The sequence below is a fragment of the Abramis brama genome (genome assembly GCF_963993115.1).
Source record: "Abramis brama genome assembly, chromosome: 17".
Taxonomy (NCBI): Eukaryota; Metazoa; Chordata; class Actinopteri; order Cypriniformes; family Leuciscidae; genus Abramis; species Abramis brama.
The window spans coordinates 13,775,071-13,796,752 of record NC_139979.1 but is presented as its reverse complement, the minus strand read 5'-3'; the positions used below and the strand labels follow the sequence as shown (position 1 = coordinate 13,796,752).

The 21,682-nt window shown below is 37.9% G+C and overlaps 2 protein-coding genes across 13 annotated transcripts in view; both read right to left on the bottom strand.

Annotated features, from left to right (window-relative positions):
- The window catches only part of ldlrad4b (low density lipoprotein receptor class A domain containing 4b), a 51,310-nt gene extending 45,939 nt beyond the window's left edge, over positions 1 to 5,371 (bottom strand). The window contains exon 1 of the mRNA XM_084088143.1: positions 5,233 to 5,371. The gene's annotated coding sequence lies outside the window, so the exon portion shown is untranslated. The remainder of the gene's footprint in view (positions 1 to 5,232) is intronic.
- A 1,872-nt stretch (positions 5,372 to 7,243) lies between these two features.
- The window catches only part of ptk2ab (protein tyrosine kinase 2ab), a 64,273-nt gene continuing 49,834 nt past the window's right edge, over positions 7,244 to 21,682 (bottom strand). For 11 of the 12 annotated variants that reach the window (XM_084088783.1, XM_084088785.1, XM_084088784.1 and 8 more), the window contains 10 exons: positions 21,452 to 21,563; positions 16,866 to 16,952; positions 16,519 to 16,665; positions 15,741 to 15,854; positions 13,241 to 13,303; positions 11,442 to 11,481; positions 11,093 to 11,196; positions 9,264 to 9,419; positions 8,165 to 8,245; positions 7,244 to 8,067 (listed from right to left, as the gene is read on the bottom strand). In XM_084088783.1, the coding sequence (XP_083944909.1) occupies positions 7,855 to 8,067; positions 8,165 to 8,245; positions 9,264 to 9,419; positions 11,093 to 11,196; positions 11,442 to 11,481; positions 13,241 to 13,303; positions 15,741 to 15,854; positions 16,519 to 16,665; positions 16,866 to 16,952; positions 21,452 to 21,563 (1,117 nt within the window). In that variant the 3' untranslated portion in view covers positions 7,244 to 7,854. Of the gene's footprint in view, positions 8,068 to 8,164; positions 8,246 to 9,263; positions 9,420 to 11,092; positions 11,197 to 11,441; positions 11,482 to 13,240; positions 13,304 to 15,740; positions 15,855 to 16,518; positions 16,666 to 16,865; positions 16,953 to 18,825; positions 18,943 to 21,451; positions 21,564 to 21,682 lie in introns of all 12 variants that reach the window. The other variant, XM_084088779.1, reaches the window with a different exon arrangement.

Genomic DNA, 21,682 nt, shown 5'->3' with positions numbered 1-21,682 from the left:
ACCATTAAACGAGTGAGCGAGAACACTGTGGCAAGATGGCCGCCACGTGCGGACGTCGACCTCCATTGGCCAGCAGCGCGCACGAGACATCTAGCCTTTATATATGATATCTATGGTTTTAACTCCTACGATGGCCGTATTATTTCAAATCTGCCGGCAGTCGCGAATAATCTCCCCCTCGCATTCGTCACGGTGCCACTGAGTGTAAAAACGCGAAAGGCAAAGCTTGAATTTCCAGGTATGTCCCTCTTTGGCTAATGTATTTTCAAGATGGAGGCGCAACATGGCTGTCGCCATTCGAGCGACTCACTCGTATGTATTCTAAATGGCAGATTCTACGCTTACGAGAATACTTGATTAGTTGGTAGAAGTAATTACACATTAATGAGCACATATCATTTTGAAAGAACAAAGTGTTTTTTGCTAAGAATCAACTTAAAAAATTACACAGTGTAGCTTTAAATTGTTTGATTGACACTGAGGTTGATCTTAACAATTTCCTCAAAATGATGTTTCCTTTGTCTGACTTGTTTGGTTAATATGACGGGTCACCTTCTTCCAGACCTGTGAAGGGTGATTTGGACAACTAAACATGCTGTAAATAATTAGAGGCCTAAAAGTTTGTGTTTGCAATGTCCTCTAGAAGAGCTGATGTCAAAGTCAAGCTGCAGCGCGAGAGAGAAAGAGAGAGAGCGAGAGAGAGAGCTTGGTGCAGAGTGCTGCAGTGTCCTGTATCAGAACAGAGATCAGCTTTGAAGCATTAGAGATAGACAGAGACAGGACTCGAACCCCCACAGCATCAGTGTGGGTTTCTATTCTCACTCAAATCTCAATCTCCATTAAAAGGTTAAAAATAAGCACATACAATACAAAGTACTAAATAATAACAGCGATGCCAATGATTGATCATAAATCACAATAGCTTGACTGATTTTTTTCTGACTTCAAACATTTCCAACTGATCAAACTACAGTTATTAAACATGTCAAAAAGAGGCTAATTTTCCGGAGAGCAGTTATGTTGTCATTTTTGATGGAAAATAGAGCTCTGACAGATGGCGATTTGTAACACTACAGACCAGAAATAATTTCTTTCCAATGAAGACTTGCACAGAAGTTCTGACGGGAGTTCTTCGGATCAGACTTGAACTTCGGAGGCATAAAAAAAAAAAAAAAGGATGATTATGTGAGAATTACCAATTACTTTGTGTGGATAAATGGGACTAAGGAGGTTGTCGAGACATTAAACTTCATCACACCGAACAGGAAAACTCACCTATAGTCCACTTTTACAGCCTCATTGTGTTTATAATCACGCACCACTCTTGAAAAATATTCCAACTCAAACTTTCAGGGAAATGTTTTTTAAATAAAGACTGAAAGCGCTGTCAGAAGCCTAGTGATAGTGATGTCATGCACCTGTGGTGTAGTTCGTTTATAGTCTACGTTTACGTCTACGTTAAATCCTACTTTTGTCAAAGAAACCAGGGTGATGCTAACTTTCGGGCTGGCATGCAAAAATAAGTCATCATCACTGCATCAAGCATACCATGGTCAATAAGTTCATTGCGACTGCCACTAGGGGGCAAACTGCGGATATAGTCTGCTGCTATAAAAAAAGGTCCAAAAATAAAGTAAAAAAGACCAATTAAGCTCTTGCAATGACACAAGCTGAGCGGTAGTTAGTGTCTTTATCTCTGCTCCGCCAGGACTGCAGTTCCCCTCATGCCCCAGCATGCCTCCATCTGTCCCACACCACAGGTGGCCAACCAGGGACCCCAGCCCTATTGGAACATCTCTGCCATATGCCTCTGTTCTGGGATCATCCATAAGGATCGCTCTCAGGACTGCGAGAGGCCGTCTTGTCTGAATCCAAAAAAGTGCACAAAAAAAATCAGCTAGACAATCACAGAGGATTTGCTACTAAAACATAGACACGTACTGCAACTAATTTATGCAAAATAACAATGGTTTATTTTATTACAATGGAGATTAAGTAGAGAACACATAGGTGGCGTGACCTTTTCCACGGATGGATCCATAAGTGTCCGACTGCGATCGCTGCCCGAGGGCCGCTCTTTTTGGCTGCGCGGTCTCCTCTCCAGTCGAAGTATGTTCTGAGGGGGTGCAAGTAATTTTAAGATCCTCCTGGGTGTTCCTTCTAGCACTGATCCGAGTCCAGTTCTGCAGCGTGTCAGATAATGACAGACAGCAGGGTTTGCAGAACAACAGCTGATCCCGGTTCAGCGTGTGCGGCCCCTACCCTAAGCCCTTATGCCACCTGACGTTTCAGTGCCAGAGGCCAGATGATGTGGTTCGCAGCAAGACAGGAAGCTTGGCGTACGATGACTCCGCGTCAGACAGACGGCTCTCAGCGAGACAGGAAGCTTTCTTCCCACAAGCAGTGAGTGTTCCGGTCTGGAGTGGGCTGCTGTCCCAGCTCTCAGCCTCAAATCACTCACACATCAACAGGATAATGCTCCATTTACTGCGCTTTACCACTAAAATATACTCAAACCTCTATGCATGCAACAAAATAAATAGGAACATTTCTGGCTGATACCGAAAAGCAGATAATTATTGAAATTTGCTATGGCTGATTTTAAGATTTTATAATATTTATGTCTAAATAAATAAATAAAAAATAAAACAAATAAAATCCAGTTATATACATGAATTTGAGTATCACAACATTCTAATGTAAAGTATGAAAAATTGATATTTATTTTGAATTATTTTTGTTAATAATTATATTTAAGTTTAATTAAATATTTTAAAAAATAGTATATATACACTCTTTACAATAATATATAATAAAATATAATATGCAATTAAATTAATAAATCATTTTAATATTAAATAATTTAGTAAATATTTTAATTATAAAATAATACATTATAAAATTATTTCAAATGTAAAACATTATTCAATTTTAAGAATAAAAAGACAATACAGTACAGTTACAGTATGTCAATTTAAATTTAATGTAAATTAAATGTATGTAAATTTAAAAATTGTGAAAATGAGCGTGCACATTTAAATATCCAACACCAATACAAATAAATTGAAACAATGTGCCGGTATATTGTGCGTCCATCCCTACTAAAAATCCTTAATTTGTTTTATATTGAGCAAATTTTTTTAAAGGAACAAAACTTTTTTTTTTTTTTTTTTTTAATTTTGCCCTGTTATGGTCACTCAGCAAGCTTGCTGGGTTACTTGTTATCCGTGGCCAACAGAGTGCGTTTTGTGCAGGCAGACAGGTGCTGATGCACCGCAAGTCCTGCTAAGCTTCTCTCACGCTTTGGACCGATTTATCATTCTTCAGTCCCTGAGCTCCACGCGCCTCCACGACTCACTGTTACACTTGGCCCGATGCCACGGCAGATCCATCAGCCGACACTCTGACACACCTCGCTGTCTGCCTGGAGCGGATGACATCACAGCTGGGACACGAGCTCATTTTTCAGGAGTGGAAAGTGTCCTTCTGTGTCGATAAACGTCATTCAGGGGGAACGGCTCACATTCATAAATACAGAATGAACATGAGGCAACGACCCTTTGAGACAAGCAGGACATGGAGTCAATGACTGAATGCCGCAGACAAGAAGTTAGAAGAGAAATAAGCGTCAGATGCCTTCAAGCAACAATAAACGCTCTGTTGGACTCTGGCAGCGTATGACACAATCATGTCTGTGTCTCTCAACTGGGCCAGAACCTGCAGCGCACAGGAAAGGACACAGAGAGTGGAGTCTAAAACTGGGCCGAACACTAGTCACGACAGCCACTGGCAGCACACTCAGTCCAAGTCTGGACAGGGTCAGCTGACAGACACACACACACAGACACACACACACACACACACACACACACACAGGCAGGCAGGCAGACGAGAGGGCACAAACACACTCACAGTCCCCTTCTCGGTCTCACATGCAGAAAATATTAACAACCAATGAATAAAGCTTGGATAATGGGATGTTAACCTCTTTGGACATCGCTGACATTACTAAGAGGTCATTTTGACATTTCACAATCTTCTTGATACACACATTAAGAACATTTTCCATCTTTCTGGAGCTCAAAAGTGACATGATCAGTAAAATATCAAAGCCTCAAGTGAGCAAATGTGATATAAAATGAGTGTCTGACAGAAAATGACTATCCATCAAGTCCAAGACAAGCAGCCCATAACTCCTGCACATTAAATTAATACATTATTATTACCTCTCAAAAAAAGCCATGGTGAGCCAGAAATATCTGAATATATTTTTCATTTTATTAATGGAAAAAATTCTGATTGGATGATTCCATCACTGCTACTTCCATCTCATGACTCATATATATATATATATATATATATATATATATATATATATATATATATATATATATATATATATATTCTAATAATGCTTATAATATTATTATAACTTGTAGTTTTATCCTTAAAATTTAACTTGGATTGCAAATAATAAAATTAATAGTATATAAATCAAAAAGTACTATTATTGATCTTGTAATGTTCATTATTCGTAGCAGACACTTTAAGCTAAACTACAAATAAATAAAATATTTAAATTATTTAAACAAATATCTAAATTTCACATCCATGTATTAATTTAAGTAGCCATGTAATATTAAAAAATATATATAAATAAACTGCAATAAAAAGTATACAAACCAATCAAAATGAATAAAGAAAAACTACTTATAAATAGAAGTTTAATTATCTTTGGTAGACTATTAACTAAATATGTTTTTTTAATGTAATGTATTTTTAATAATAAAAACTAAATTTATCATATAATCATAGCATTTGATAATTAGTTCATTATGTCAGAATAAAGAAGATAGCTCACGCTGTCTGGGCCAAAATGAGCCCTATTATGTCTGGATGAAGAACTGGGTTACATGCAGAGTCCCGTTAAAGCAACCGGCTGTGTTCTCCGTTAACGCACGACCACTTCTCTCTAATATATCTCCGATAAATGATTTGATCTAGCGGAGTATAGAAATATGACAGTCTAGCGCACCGGCCCGATCATTGGCTTGTAGTTGTCTGGCTGCATATGAAGTCAGAGGGTCCCAGCAACTTTTTGTGCCCCGGTCTAAACCCGCTGCGCTCCTCTCGATATCCGCGGGGCCACTGGCACAGCTGGCACCATTACGCACCCATCTGATGCCATCTGCACAAAGCCAGACATATACGAGGAGAATATCAGCTCCTTACCTCTGCAAAGAGGAATCAGGAAATGGCACCATGAGTCCGCGGAGAGCAGAAGCCTGAGCCGTGCTGGCTGCTGATCCGGCGGAGATGACCTGGATTTCACCGCCAGACTCGACGGCGTAAAAATAATCAGGCGCACAGTGGAGAGTGAAGCTGCCGGCAGGAACACACGATCACTGATGGAGTTTCAAAATAAGAGACTCAACTCAAGCTCGCAATACCGGTCTTCAAAATAAGAGTTTCAGTAAAAAATAAAATCATCAGAATCAGAATCAGAATGAGCTTTATTCGCCAAGTGTGCACAAACACACAAGGAATTTTTTTGTGTTTTTTACAGGAGCTCTTGGTACATACATACATATATGACATTAGATCAGGCATTTAAATGGGAACATAAATAAATAGAATAAACAATAAAGATCTAGCGGAGTATAGAAATTAGGAAGACAATAATAGACAGTTATTATTGGGATCATTGGCTTGTAGTTGTCTGGCTGCATATGAAGTCAGAGGGTCCCAGCAACTTTTTATTATAAAAACTTACTTCATTGATTGTATCGTGAGCTTTGCACCACTTTCTAGATTTGAATGTGAGTTTTGGTAAATTAGCTTAATATTAGATTGTTTAGAAGTTAAACAATACATGACAAAAGGAGGGGTAGATTTTCTACCATACTGTAAAAAGAAACCGCTTTATGTTCAGTTTTAATGTCAGTTTTAATTCATTTTCCTATGATGTTTTTTGCACGACTGAAGGGCAGCAGTGATATTAAATGTATTCATATAGCGCCCCCTACTGGAATTAACGTAATATGTTTTGGGATTAAAGCCACTATATCTACTCGTTTAATAAATTAAAATCCATCTTTATTTTTTAAACACAAAGAGAATTTCCATTTTCTTAAAAGATTCAAAATAAAAAACTGCACAAATAAGGATTTTTATTATTATTAAGAATGGTTGTTATATGCTTGGTGACATGATTTTGTTCTTACCGATTTAACCAGATATTCGGTTTCCATTTTGAGTGTAGTTTTAGTGTCATTTATATACAGATATAATATATTTATATTAGCTTTTTTTTCTATTTTCAGTTTCATTTTAACTTTAGTTTTAGTAATTGCATGCATTTTTATCATTTTTATTCGATTAATTTACATTCGTCATTTTTTTATATTGCAGAATAAAAGAATTAATTTCTTTTTAAAAAATCTTACTGACCTCAAACTTTTTATTAAATGTATATTATTCAAATATATTAATATATAATTAAAGATAAATTATATAAATAAAATATAATAATAAAAAATATTCCGTAAATAAAAAAACTCTGTATTTTGTATTTAAGTTTAATTTTAGTACTTCAAATAAACGTATTTCAAAGCTACATCACTAATTTCAAGACTAGTTTTTCATTAAATATTTATATTTATTTCAACTTTATTTAAATTACCGAAAACTATTTTGAACAGTTTTAGTTAACTATAACAACACTGGCTTCCATAGCCATTGATAAGTGTATTTTGATTTAAGGCTTGATTGCATGTTGGAAATGATGGTTTTACTGTTCAGCCCTCATCTGTACTTGGTCAGCATAACATTGAGTTTTCATAAACACTTAGCAGCGCATGGGACAGTCATCCAGAAAATATGTATGGAAAATAAAAACATTTTTCACTACAGCATCACTACATAATTAAATTAATAATAAAATCTCTTTTTGGCTTTAATAAGGCATAACCAACACCCAGAAGACCAGAAACTGTTTTTTAGCTTGTCAAGAATAAGTACTGGTGTTAAGACTAAATGTGGTAGCTAGAATAAATATTTTCCTGTGGGGCACATAATTAAGATTGCATAATTAAGATGATCTGCATTATACATAAAGTCCATGGTCTCTATTTATTATTGATTAAACCATAACCAGGAACTATATACTATATATATATACAAAAAAAAAAAAAAGCTCATCAAGTGATTTCACAGGGTCAAACAAAGAAACATGACTCCAACATTCATTTTTTAATTCAGTCATAGCTTTATTTTACCTCTAGGTGGCACAAGGCCCAAATATACAACACTCTCCCTTTCAGTCCTAGGGAGAAGTGTGAGAATCTGCAATGCAAAACCAGACTCTTCAAACCCAGATTTTGCGAATGCAGTTCCAACTCAAGTTCTACTGTGCAAAACAGAGTCTTAGAAACAGCTCAACTTCTATGATTCTACAACCAGAACTAGAGCGGAATCTAGATTTGTGTGGTCTGGCTGTGGAGCTCGGGCTTGTCAATGAAACACAGATATACTAGATACAGTGTAAGGGTGTCTCTTTTCCTCCAGAGACGTTTAAAGCTCAAAGCGGCCCCCGGATTCAGAATCACCCTCTCAGCATCCAGTCACCGGCCCACTACGATCTCGAAGAGATTCACTCGTAACGACTCCAATCCGGTCCAGCTCATCTGTTAAATAAATCCGGAGCCCTCCTCACGGTACCCGTGATCTACCGTGCAGCTTAACGTGAGGGTCAGTGAGTAGTGAAGGGGGGCCCATGAGACTCCATTAGTGTACAAGTCTGTGCTGGTGTGTTTCTCGGGGCGTCACATGCGTCATCGTGTCCTTTTGCAAGGGCTAATGCGGCCGCGCCTGTCCCAACATCTTCAGCCTGGCCTGGTCAATCACATCCAGCAGGTTCTTGGCATCTACGGCGAGTGCATGCGCAGCTGTTAGCATCTGTTTCTTGTAGTCCTGCTGCAGGCTGGTCATAACGTACTGCTGGGCCAACTTCATCTTATTTATCAGCTCAGCCAGGTCTGAATTTAGAAGCTTCTGAGCCATTTCGATCTGAAGAGGAAGAATGGGAGTAACAGTTAGCTGAGCCGGCAGGAAGAACACTGAGAATAAGAGAATGTTTTTAGGGTTAGTTTGTGAATGAGTTTACCTCTCTGTGCGTGTGAGCTGGTAATAAGGGTATCGTCTCATCCACAGTGGCCAGCAGTGTTCTCAGTGCCAATCCTACTTCCTGAAACACACATTTTCATTGTGAGAATGTTGAAAGTACAAAATGGCTCATCTTAAAACAAGTTCTGCCATCAAATTCTACTACCATTTTGCCATTATTTACTCTTTATTTAAAGGTCATGTTGTTTTAAACCCGTATGCTCAATGCAACGGCAGTTTATAGTGGCCAAAGGACAAAAAACAACATAAACATGGTCCATGCAAAGTATTTTAAAGTCATATGACAGCATTGTAGGAAGAAATGTCTTTATTCACTGATAGTATTTCAGTTTGAACTCATTTCAGTTAGTTGCTAAGGCAACATTTCAAATTTTTGTTTAAAGTGCCTCTATTATGCCATTTTAAAGATTCCTGATTTTGTTTTGGAGGTCTCTTACAACAGGTTTACATGCATCCAAGGTCAAAAAACACTGTTTCATACATTGCAGCATCTCTTTTCTCAGCGTCTTAAAAGGCTGAATAAAGGAGTCAGTCTCTCTAAAGTTAAACCCCTCCTTTTTGAGACCCTCCTCTGGTCTGATTGGTCAGATGGCCCAGTTTGTTGTGATTGGTCGACCGCTTACAGGGTATGTTGGAAACGAAACACCCATTGCCATATCTGAATTTCCAGAGGCTTCTTCAGCACTTGCATACACAGTGAAACGAACAGCAACGACAGCGTCGGTTTTACCGCATCAATTTGAACGCGAGTCCTCGTCCATCGGAAATGCATGCAAAGTGGATCTGCTTTCACAGCTCAGAAAACAGCATCTTCTCGACATGTCAACAGCAAGAACCAAACTCTTCCAGGCATCAGCTACAACTACAATGTCTGAGAGCGGCTCGAAGTAGATGATGTACACGGACAGCCAATGAAAAGCCAGTGATACAAAAAAGGCTTGTTTCAGCGAGTAAATGATGACAAAAATGTTAATTTATAGGTGAAATATCCTTTTAGGATAATCTCTCTGGACAACAAATGACATATTCAGTAACCCTAAAGTATACATATCTAGTATATTTCTTAGGTTGTGTCATACCTTCACCATGGGCACATATTCTTCAGGGGGAGCTGGCTGGATTTTACTAGACATCTCAATCACGGCCTTCACCAACCCGGTCACATTTTCATAGACCTTATCGTTGGACCGATCTAAGTTCGCTGTTGGGGGTGGGTTGATCTCCTGAGGCTGAATCTAACGAAAAATACAAAGTAACATGTTTTAAAATTATGCATTAATGAAGAATATTTCATTACAAGTATTAATGTACATAAAGGATTTTAGATGAAGGTTGTGTTATCTAATTCTTGTTACTAGACATAAGTGATAGTGAAATGTGTTATGGTTGACACTAGATGGCAATATATAAGCAACTACTGGAGACCAAACTCCACCTACAATATTGAGCTGATTGGATATCCATCCTTGTTTTTAATACAAAATATTACATGACAACAAAAATAATTAATACAAAAAGTTCCCCCATCTTAAATATAGAGAGATCAGGGACACATTTATTTTGGTTTAAAACAACCAAGTGGTCTCAATAAACTGTGCACCCATCTCAAAAGAATGATCAGAAACCTCCACTAGACTAGATTGCACTACAAGCACATTATTAAAATCACAGCTTATTTAAAAAAGCAAAAGGACATGCATAGTGATCTATACAGCCAATGTAATTCAGTTTAGTGGATAATTAAGTTATGATTCGAAATGATATGGTTGAGTAATGACATAGCAACTGGTTAAAGGGGGCATAAACACAGACAGAAACATAACACTGTCTACAGGTGGTCTTACCCTCCAGGGCTACCAGTGCAAAAACAGTGCAACAGAGGAAGGGCAGAGGCACAGAGCAAGAGAATAGTGTGCAGAGAGAGAGAGAGAAAAAAGAAAGAGATTAATAAACATCATTTTACAAATACATGCTGCAACGGAAGAAAGAGAAAACAGCTTGGAGTTACGGAACCATTCAGTTTTTTTTCTGTTCCAACCTCATGAAAACGTTAAGAGTGTTTAGTGCTGTGAAGTTATATAACAAAATTTACATTTAAAGACCCGATAAAATCAAATTTACAGTTTTGTGTCTATTTTTAGCAAATTTAGAAATGTAGAAATTAACTGTCTTGTTAATATATTGACAAATCATCTTCTACCTCAAATTTTTTGTCCAATCAAATGCTTTCTATTATGAGAATGTTTGCCTCTGACTAGCAAAAAGAAGTAGGCTACATCCCAATTGTGGAACAACTAAACCCTATTAGCTATTTAAAAAGAATACAGGATGAGCATTTCAATATTCCCCACCAAAACTTGCTGTTTAAACTGAAAATGCAACATAAAATCAACACTAGAAAGAAAAGCAGGCTCGTTTGAGTGTTATTACGGGACCTTAAATAATTTTTTTTTTGACCAAACACACCCATAGGTAAAACTATAAAATGGAGAAACAGATTGCAATTATACGTGCATTGTTTCTAATTATATTTTCCATGCCGCATTGCATTTCTGCTGTTGCTTGTGAGACCCCCCTGCGCGCTGACCCACAGCATCAGGAAAACGCGCTGGAATGGAAACTGTGCAGGGATCTTTTTATGAGAGACCCCGCAGAGCAATTGTGTGCGTGTGTATGTGAACGGGGTTTTCAGGAATGAGGATGATTTTAATGAGGCTTGGCAAACGGCATCTGTTGGCATGCTAGCTGCTCCTGAAGGCGTCCCGCAAGTACAGATGCTAATCTTACCAGCCTCCCAGTGTGTGTTTGGTGGAATTTCAAACTTTGTGGTTTAAAAACAGCAAGCAGTGATTACTGTAAAGTTCCACAAGCGCAATGCTCGTGAGTTTCTAACTGGTAGTTCTGGTACCTTCACGCCTTCATTGTAGCTCTCTGTAGGGTTGAGTCCGGAGACTCCTGCTGGGTGGCTGGGAGCTCCGGGCCGAGGAGGCTTTTTAGGAGGAGCCGCGTGCTCTGAGGACGACAAGAAACAGTTAGTCTGGAACTCAATCTGCTCTTTTATATAAGTGCAGCATTGAAAAGCAACAACATCAGATGGAAGTCATTTTCAAGTGGACCAGATTTACATTTTCATACAAATCCACTGCCATTTATAAACCATCTGCACTCAAAAACACTTAGCAAAATATGTACATTACAGTGCAAGAGATTTTTTTTCTATTACGTATTACATGAAACAGAACTGGCATATAATTTACCTGCTTTCCCTATAGGTTGATAGATGTGCTGGTTTCCAGTCTGCAAAAACAAAAAACAGTTACAACAGTTAAAAATATGCAGGAGCCAAGACAGACTGTGCCATGTGTGTTGTTGTGGTCTGGGCGGGGAGTAGCCTGGATGCCTGGCATGCCAACACACACACACACACACACACACATACATACATACATCTGCCAAGACCACAGAGAATCAAAGAGGACAGCCCAATGGGACGGGATAGACATTCAAAACCACTGCAGAAGACAAGCAAACTCTAGAGCAGCTGTGGAGTTCTGCTCTTCTAGATCCACATCATGACACGCATGAAACACTTTCAAAAACTAGTAAACATCTGTGGCAGTTGTGTATTAACATCAGAAGTGGGAGGGCAGAGCAGATTGGGTTTCTCGAGTGTCCACTGCTGCATGTTTCCTCACAAAAGGGCCCTTGTCCTTGGTCTCCCCATTTATCCCAATGAATTTTTTTTTTGATAGATATCCAGCTATGATAGACACTTCAGACCCTTAAAATGTATTAAAAAAACACACTATGGCAAAATAAATGCATATATCAGTGGATACCAAAAATGTCTCAAATATATTGTCATTACAAATTATTATATTATATCCATTTTAATAAATTAAAAAATAAACAGGAGTTTTAGAACGTCTCAGTTCTTAAGCTGCATGAACACCTCAAGTTTGTCTCAAACCTGAAGAACATCTGACTGTACAAAGTCACATATCTAATGTTAAAAAATGCATCTGATCAGTGACATACAGTAGAAAAATCATAACCTTAATTTACATCAGAATTATTCTTTGTCTCAAATCTTTAAAACTGGAAACAAATTTTAGAATTTCGAAGTGAGATTTTACATGTTACAATTGGTCAAACTAAAAGTAGCCTGATTATGTTACCTAATATGTGTAATGTAATGGATTACGGTACTAACATTTTTGTCATGCAATTTGGAACCAGTAACGTACTACGGTTTGTAAGTAATCTACCCAGCACTGTCCACGGTTGTATATCATACAACATAATCTTCACATACAATCTTTCAGTCTCCCACTGAAAACAATTTAAGTGAAATTCCTGTGCATGTACAGAATTCCCCCACAGCGAGCGAGTTGACGCCCATATACAAAATAATTTACGGCAGATGTCCATGAGTGGGAACACCACTATATTTAACATGATCTGATCAGATGGTTAACTCTCGCATTAACTATAAACTGCTGTTGCATGGAAAGAGTACACATATTTTACATTTTTTATTCATGCATAAAAAAAAAAATGGTTAATGGGTTTAATGAACCATCCCTTTAACCTTAAATGAACTTGCATAACATTACATTTCATTATGTTTATAAAGATTTACACTACCATTCAAAAGTTTGGGTTCAGATTTTTTTTATTTTTTTTGAAAGAAGTCTCTTATGCTCACCAAGGCTGCATTTATTTGATTAAAAATACAGTAAAATCAGTGTCAAAATATTATTATTTACAAAGTATTAGAATATTACAACTGTTTTCTATTTGAATACAATTTAAAATGTAATTTATTCTTGTGATGGAAAAGCTGAATTTTCATTACTCAAGTCTTCAGTCGCATGACTCTAAAGAAATCATTCTAATATGCTGATTTGATGAATAAAAAGTTCAATAGTAAACCATCAATGTATCCTTGCTGAATAAAAGCATTAATATTTATTTGAAAAAAATTTACTTACTGACCTCAAACATTCGAACGGTAGAGTATTTCAACAAAAAGAAAGAAAATGAAGAAACTCACTGGTCCCTGAAGGCTTCCATCATCACGGTCAATGCTTCCTCTGGAACTTCTCCCATCAGGCTTCTGCCACACACACACACAGACAGGAGAAAGAAGGTCAAACTTGACACCTCGTTAAATTCATGTCTGTCACATGTATTGTGCTACTTCACACCACGTCCTGACCTGGAGCGACACAAGAAGATTCCAGCGAGAAGTAATGCACAGTAACAGCCACTAAGAACACATTTGATGTTTAAAACACAGTTATAAGTGTGATCTTGTGGGCAAAACATGATGCTACAAAAATGTCTCACATGTTCAATCATTTCATTGCGTATAAATCACATCATATGTATTGCTCACAAACCGTAAATCTGTTCCTACTCCTTAAAATGACAATGATAAAGCATCCATAAATCAAATGAAAATAAACCAATCAGACTCATTTACAGCACTTTGACAACAAGTCCATCACAGTTCAAGATCCCTTAAAGATGAAATAAAAACAGCGTAAAATCTGCACACTTCAAGCTTTACTGAAACGGCACCCTCCCCTTCCAATTTTTCCAAGTTTACCGTACCAGTTTTCCGAAGCAGGATTTAAAGACCTGCATCTTCCTTTCTGTTCCTGTGAGTGTTTCTCTCTGGCGTTTCTTAAGCATGGAGCAGAGCACAGAGTGGATCTCCATTAAGCAAGCGTGTGTGTGTGGGATAAGTCAGAGTGTGTGTGTGGAGTGACTCGTCTACTGAATGTGAGACATATTATACGCACACACTGACTCACTCATAGTCGACGAGCCTCAACTCAACGGAGCCAAGCCCTTTTCTGCTTTACTACTCCTCCTCTCTCTCATTCCCTAGCTCAGTGTTTTCTCTCTTTCCCTCCCATTATTCCTCATGCACATTCACGTACAGTATAACATCTGTGAAGAGATGAAAACTTCCTGTGATCAGTAATTTAACTTTCAGCAGATACAGGTCAGGTTGAGTTTACTCGTCTCATGCCTCAGTGCCAACAAAACCCTTCATTACTGAGGAATTCCTGAAAACGGCACCTGTATCAAACGGCGGGGATCAAAAACTCATTCTTCCACTCGCAGCATCAAAAAAACTTTAATGGGCATGCAAATCCTAAGCTTTTTGAAAAAAGGTCACACATTGGCTGTAAGAGTCAAAAACTGTAAGAGTGTAACCTTTTTAATGATTTTTTCTTTTTCTTTTTGGCTTTTAGGTCATATGGATTTTATTTGGATCTTATTTGTGTGTAAAATTGTCATTATTTGCTAATGGTGGAACACAAAAGAAAAATTGAGATGGCTCTTTTTCACACAATGGCTGCCACAGCATCATAATAGGTGCCATAAAACTCACGCACTGTATACAATAATATTTATTGACTAATAATATTCCAATTCACTGACCTGGTTTTTTGAGAAACACTGCTTCAGTGAGTTACGAATCAGTCAGATTCATGAACAAATCATTCTTTTGAGCCAGTTCTTTTCAATAGACTGATTCATTCTGAGTGCTTTGTTCGCAAACTCGATTGATTCAGTTCTTGAGCTCAAACTTATTGACTCAATGATTCAGTCACCGGAGTGGAAGATTATTGGTGATAAATATAAAATGTTGGTCTGTTCATCACACAATTCTACCGCTTGACTTCAAAAGATTTGTATTAAAATGAACGAATCATACAGACTATGTTTTCCAAATGGAAAAGAGCAGCATGATTCTTCAAAATATCTCCTTTTGCGTTCCATTGGGAAAACACAGTTTATGTGTTTAAAAAAACGTGAGGATGAACAAATACTTTTTCGCTGAACTACTCCTTTAAAGAGCTGACATTTCATTTCAACAGAAGTTGTTTGTGAGGAAAAGTAATAGTTTGAGCAGAAGAATGAATGTTGTTTGCTGTGGTGGAGCTCTGAATGCCCTTTTTAGTTGGTACAGGAAGCTATGAGAGTTTTTTCTGTGAGACAGACTGAACATAATGACACAGTGAAGATACAAATGACGGAGACTGAAAGCCAAAACTTGCCATACCACAAACGCACACAAATATTCACAGACTTGTGCGGATAAAAACATACATATACACACATTTTACTGCAACAATAACACACTCCACAGTGCAATACCTTCGCATTCATTCCTTATTCATATTCTTTCTGTAATTCTTCAAGAATGCAAATTATTTGGGAAAAAAAACGTATAGCAGAGCTGAGGTTGTGAAATTGTGAGGATCGCTCACAACCGTTTACAAATAAATAGCACAGGAAACCGCAATTGGCGGACACACTTATTCTCAAACAAACATGAAAATGACTGTTTGGAACATCATACCATTGCTGCAGCTATAAATAAACATCATGATGATTCACTACTAAAATGCTTTTAGGAAGAAGTGAAAACTAACAACCATGTAATGCAGCTAAGCAGGGGGAGAGAGGAGAGGGAAAAGGGAATAAAGATGAGCAGATACATGTGAGGAGGTGAAGGTGAGTGGGATCAGTACCAGTAGTCTCTCCTCCTGCTCTAACCAGCGCTGATCGTCCTCCATCTGCTGCTGCTGCAGTAACAACTGCTCCTCCATCAGCTGAGACAGACCACAGCGCAGAGCCACACCATCCTGAAAAGCACACAATTCATGAACAAATGCTAATAAAGATGATAAAATGATACTACATATATGACAGCTAAAAAACTGGCACTGCAGTCTTGTTAAAGTAGCTGCATTAGCACATTTACCACTGCTTGGCGATGTTTTGCAAAGCAAAATCCAATAATTTCAATAGGAATCTGATTATGAGTTTCACATAAGATTTTGAGATTTCGTTGGTTTGGAAGTGCCTTCTGTGTGAGCTGTGCCTTATACTGTATATCCCTAAGTGACCATCAATGGACCTTATTGCTTATGCAACTTGCACCTCTCATGCACTTCGCTTGGTCTGCATGACCTAAAAGGTTTTTTATTTATTATGCAATAAACTTTCAGTACTTAAAATAAATAAAAAAAATTTCAATGCACCATTTTGGACAAATAATTATTTCTGAGTCTGAATGCATTTTTCCTAATTTATGAAGGACACTCAGTGCAACCCTCGAATTTGGCCAAAATAAGTTACCTTAAAAGGCCTTAAACATTTGTTATAAATGTTTAAAACTGTCTTCACATTGGGAGCGTCTCAATGATGCCTAAAATGGTGTTTATGTTGGCAGTTCATTCGGTTTTGAAACAGAGCTTAGATTTCGGTACTGAGAAGACATGCAGCTTTCTCTCGTTCTCTTCTAACCTCCATGCTGGGGTTCCACATGTGATCCTGAGTAGTTCTGCGATGGTTCCAGCTGTCGTGGTGATCAAGTCCAGTCCCTGCGGCCTGGGGAGGGTACATCACGCCAGGTACGGGAAGCAAGCCATGTGGCCCAGAGTGCCCTGCCATCTACATCATGCCAAATGAAAATATAAAGCAAACTTTTATTCATCATAAACATTCCGGGGTTAATTCTCAAACAGTAGCACAATGCAGTATTTCATCACTAACCACCTGTAATTCAACTAGTTGTCTAACGCATCCTCCACAATCTAGTGGTCTGAACCAACTCAAATCATTCTTAGTGAATTCACCCCTTGGTTTTGTACCTGGTAATGATTGTGCTGGCCAATGTGCTGAGGACTAGGGTAAAACCCTTCACTGGAACGGGGACTTGGATAACCAGGTCGACTGGGCTGTAAACACACACACAACTATGTCAATTTACTAGCACATATTGACCAGCCAGTTTAAGGTTAGGAGATGCTGTTAAAATCAGTTCACCAGACGCACACACAATTCTTGTGCATTTTGTGTGGATGAAGATTTCAGGCTGTTGAAGGGAAAAAATTAAAACAGTCAAACATAAAATGCAAGCAGTTAGTTAAACGTTAACACAATGCATGTGTTATTCAATACGTGGGAGAAGGACTGGGCGGGTATAAAATATTAGAAGGAAGGGATTGAAGAATGAATGCTGTTTGACAGGAGGCGGTCCTCATCCAATTGAGTAGGATACTCTGAGTTCAGCTGCGGGCGGGAAAACAGGAGACGGACTGATCTACCTTATAAACCCGTTCATAGAGAGAGTCGACTGACCACAGCTCCAGATGAGCAAAGGAGGAAACAAAAGGAGAAAAAGGGGTGACAACACAGTTACACACTAAACGGACAGAAAAGGGTTAAAAATGGGGGGAAACCCACATGAACACTGCTACGAGAGAGATGGGATTTATTGTCTTTAAAACAAAGAAAAAAAGATGTTTATCATCAATTTGCTTTAAGAACATTATTATTATTATTATTTAGTGTTAAGAATTATGTTGTGGGGATGCGGATGGGGTTGAGAGCCTTATTACAACTGTTTCGTCTGCATTTATGAAAATAAAATTTGAGATTCACACAAGCACACACACATCTATGGCAGGTTAATCCTTAATTTAATACAATTGTTAAACATCTGGTCTGGCACACAATTTAGTTTACATGCACTGAAGAGGCAACATGCAGTTTTCCACAATTTTATCGGGAATTGTGATACATTTTTACTTGTTTTTAGTCTACAACATCTTTGATCAAATAGTGGTTCTATAATAACAGCTATGTTGAAGCCTAAAAGTCACTACACTCACTGAGGGTCACAGTAAAGAGCAGTCGAGCCACTAAAAGTGCTTATTGTATGTGCGCTTTAAAAGCTCGATTGTAACTCAGCTTTGTCCAACATGTACTGTATACAGATACACGTTAACCAGAATCTGCTTCATAAACTTCCTCCGAAAGCTGACACACAATGTGCATTTAATCCTTATACATCCAGTAGAGTGCAACAGTCAGGTTCTGGAAGTTAAAATCACATTCACTGATTTTTAACAGTCAGTAACCTATAAAGCTTTAAACACAGACATACTGTGAGATATGAGGTTGTTAATTAATGCAATATGCTTTTGTTAAAACCATCAGCTCACATTATTTCAACTTATTTTTTAAATAATTGTGTTTAACAATGAAATTCCTGGTGAAAAACTACTAAACAAGAAAATTGTGCCAAAAGATTTCTTTAGTACAGTCCACTTCCATAAAACACAGCAAATGATGTATATATTTGTATATATTCGTATATATATATATATATATATATATATATATATATATATATATATATATATATATATATATGCAAAAGCAATATGTTGCGCCTAACCTTATAGCTGGTTGGTTTGGTTCATGGCTTTTTTAAATCCATATGGGAAAAAAAGGACAAGGAAATTACAACCAGAACCAAGGTTGGTGAAAAAGTGGGGCACTGTTGCACTCTATTGCACATTGTTTTATTCACTTGGTCATCAAATGAAGAGTTTTGCTTGGCTATGCAAAAACCCTTGATTATAGACTGATTATATACAGTTATATATTGCAGTCAACATTGCTGACTCTAATGCACTAAACCCTTTACTGCTTTTTACCACTAGAACATCTAATCCGCAGCTAAAATGGCCAAAAGCACCTGTGCTAATGAAGAAACTACAGTAAAACCCCGGGATACCCTGCTAACAGCCCTAGCACACCTGCCTGTGAGAATCTGTAGGGCACGTGGGTCAGGCTCAGCTGTTGCATGGAGGGATAGTAGGGGTCGAAGAAAGCAGGCTGAGTGGCACTGGGGGACACACAGGGTCTCCTCCTGGACCCCTGGGGAAACAGCAGGGAGCAGTGCAGCGGTAACGGCTGAAGCAGAAGCGAGGTCTGAGTCTGTGGGAACGGCTGGGGATGTACGTTAAGCTGTTGAGTATTAGCATGGCACTGAGTGCGAGTGTTTTGCTGTAGCGTTTGCTGCATGTGTGGTGATCGGTTAATGATGGGTTTGTCACATGGACCCAAATGAGAGGCAGACGACTCGGGCTGGCGGAAGCAAAGGGAGATCTGGGAACCGAAGGGTTGCTGTGGAGGGCGAGAAGCAGTAGACGCAGACGCAGACGCAGACAGACAGTCCATACTGAAGCTGTGCTGGAGGGGGCGTCTGCGGGAGGGCTACACACACACACACACACACAGACACACGCAATGAAAGATGAGCTAACCAACACAAGGAAACAGGGCACAAACAGAAAGGATGACAAAAGCAGAAATATAGTGAGACATGATATGGGTGAAAGCAGATTCATTCTGGTCATTAGCACAGCGGCAGGTGTGACCAGTCAACACAAAAACAGACATAGGCACCTGGACAGGATGATTGACAGGGCTGACAGGGAGCGAGGGGGTTTGAAAGTAAGAGTATGAAGTGCTTTAAGCCACACACAGAGCGAACGGAAAGATCAGCCTGGCCCATCAATCACCATAACGTGAGCAGGGAAGGATTTAAAACCCTGTCAAAAAGCAGATGGACTAACAATATTAATCAAAACAATAAAAACTTCAATTGTACTGACATGCACTACCATTCAAATGTTTGAGGTCGGTAAGATTTTTTTATGTTTTTGAAAAAGTCTCTTATGCTCACCAAGGCTGCATTTATTTGATCAAAAATACAGTAATATTACGAAATATTATTACAATTTTAATTAATTGATTTTTAGCATTATTATTCCAGTCTTCAGTGTCACATGATCCTTCTGAAATCATTCTAATATGCTGATTTGGTGCTCAAAAACATGACTTCTTTTTATCAGTGTTAAAACAGTTCTTAATATATGCTGCTTAGTATTTTTTGTGGACACCATGATACATCAAGATGATGCCTAGAACGTTCAAAAGAACAGCATTTATTTGAAATAGAATTGTTGTGAAACATTATAAATGTCTTTACTGACACTTTTGATCAATTTGAATGAATCCTTGCTTAATAAAAGTATTAATTTCTTTTAATAAAAAAAATGGTAATGTATTTCCAACTAAAACAAAAAGCTGGGAAGGGACATTTCATAAGACTCAGTGGGTCATCAATGTTTGACCTGTTTTTCCAGAAAAAGAAAGATGGTACATTTTAAATGCATTTTTTTTATTATTATTATTAATTTAGTTCATTTTGAGGAGTAAACCATACAGATCTCAAAGCTGGCACACATGGACTGAAATCCACAAAATTGCAATCTGGATTTCATGGATGTCTTGATTTCCGTCATAAAAAGGCTTCATTTGACTTTTTATAAACAGTCATATAAAGGCTTTTATTGATCAACCAAAGGGTGATTGACTTAATAAAATAAAATTAAGATTAAAACTCTTTAGTAGCAGAAAAGGAAAGATCATGACATGTCTAATCATAATTATTTTCACATTAAGCTTGAAGATGAAGAGAGAAGTGAAGACAGATAACCACATTTTTGCATATGGGAAGCATATGTACTACACAGTGGGGTCCAAAAGCCTGAGACCACAGTGAATATCTGTGATTCAAAATCTAATTCAAATATTGAAATCAAAATATCAGGAAATATTTACATATAAATATTTAAAGATTTAAAATCTGCACTATTTCTAGGACACTAATTAAACAAGAAAATAAACCAGATTGCTATGCTAGTAATAATACACTTTGTGTAGTGGTCTCAGATGTTCAGATCCCACTGTATGTAACCAAAACAAATGAAAAACTAGAAAGGTACTGTGTATCCAAGATAAAGTGATGTTTCATGACAGAAGACGTGACCTGGCATTGGAGAGCTGAGATTACAGACAAAGGGAAGGTCTGGAAAATTGCTGGCTAACTATACACACACACACGCACACACACACACACGCAATAATGAATCAATCACTGCAGGAAATATATTTATAGTCTTTTTTCTTTGATAGGTCGAAAAAATGCATCTTGTCCTATAAAAATGTTTAAAGATACATTGACACTCTTGTATGCGAAACAGTCAAAGTTTTCATGGGGAAAAAATTGCTCTAGTTCTTTCTTTCACACTAATTAAAAAACAAAACAAACAAAAAACCGACCTGGTTTACGTTAAAACAAACACACTTATACTACAACTCCTAACAAGCCACCATGTGCTAGGGTGACAAATGGTGACACGCTGTTAACCTTAGCAATAAATCTGCTGTTCCAGATGAACTCAGGCTGCCACAAATGTAAAAAACACATGAACAATCCAATGAATTTTCTTTTTGCATTCTTAGCCAGTTACACATTAATTAGGACATTGTAAATCAGCTTGTTTAACATAAGAAATAGCCCAGTGCAGTTACTTACTTTGGGTGGCGCCTCGTCCGAGCCTCCAGAGTCCCAGGATACGGGGACTTGTCTCCTCATCTCCATACGGCTGCGCTCCTCCTGCTGAGCCTTCTCATCCGAGAGGATTGTACTGCACAAATACCGGTGGAAAACACTATCAAACATCAACATCTTTCTTCTAAAACAATGAGACCTAAATATGGATCCTCGAGTTTGGGACCACTCCTGTAGAGCAGAAGAGTAATAAAG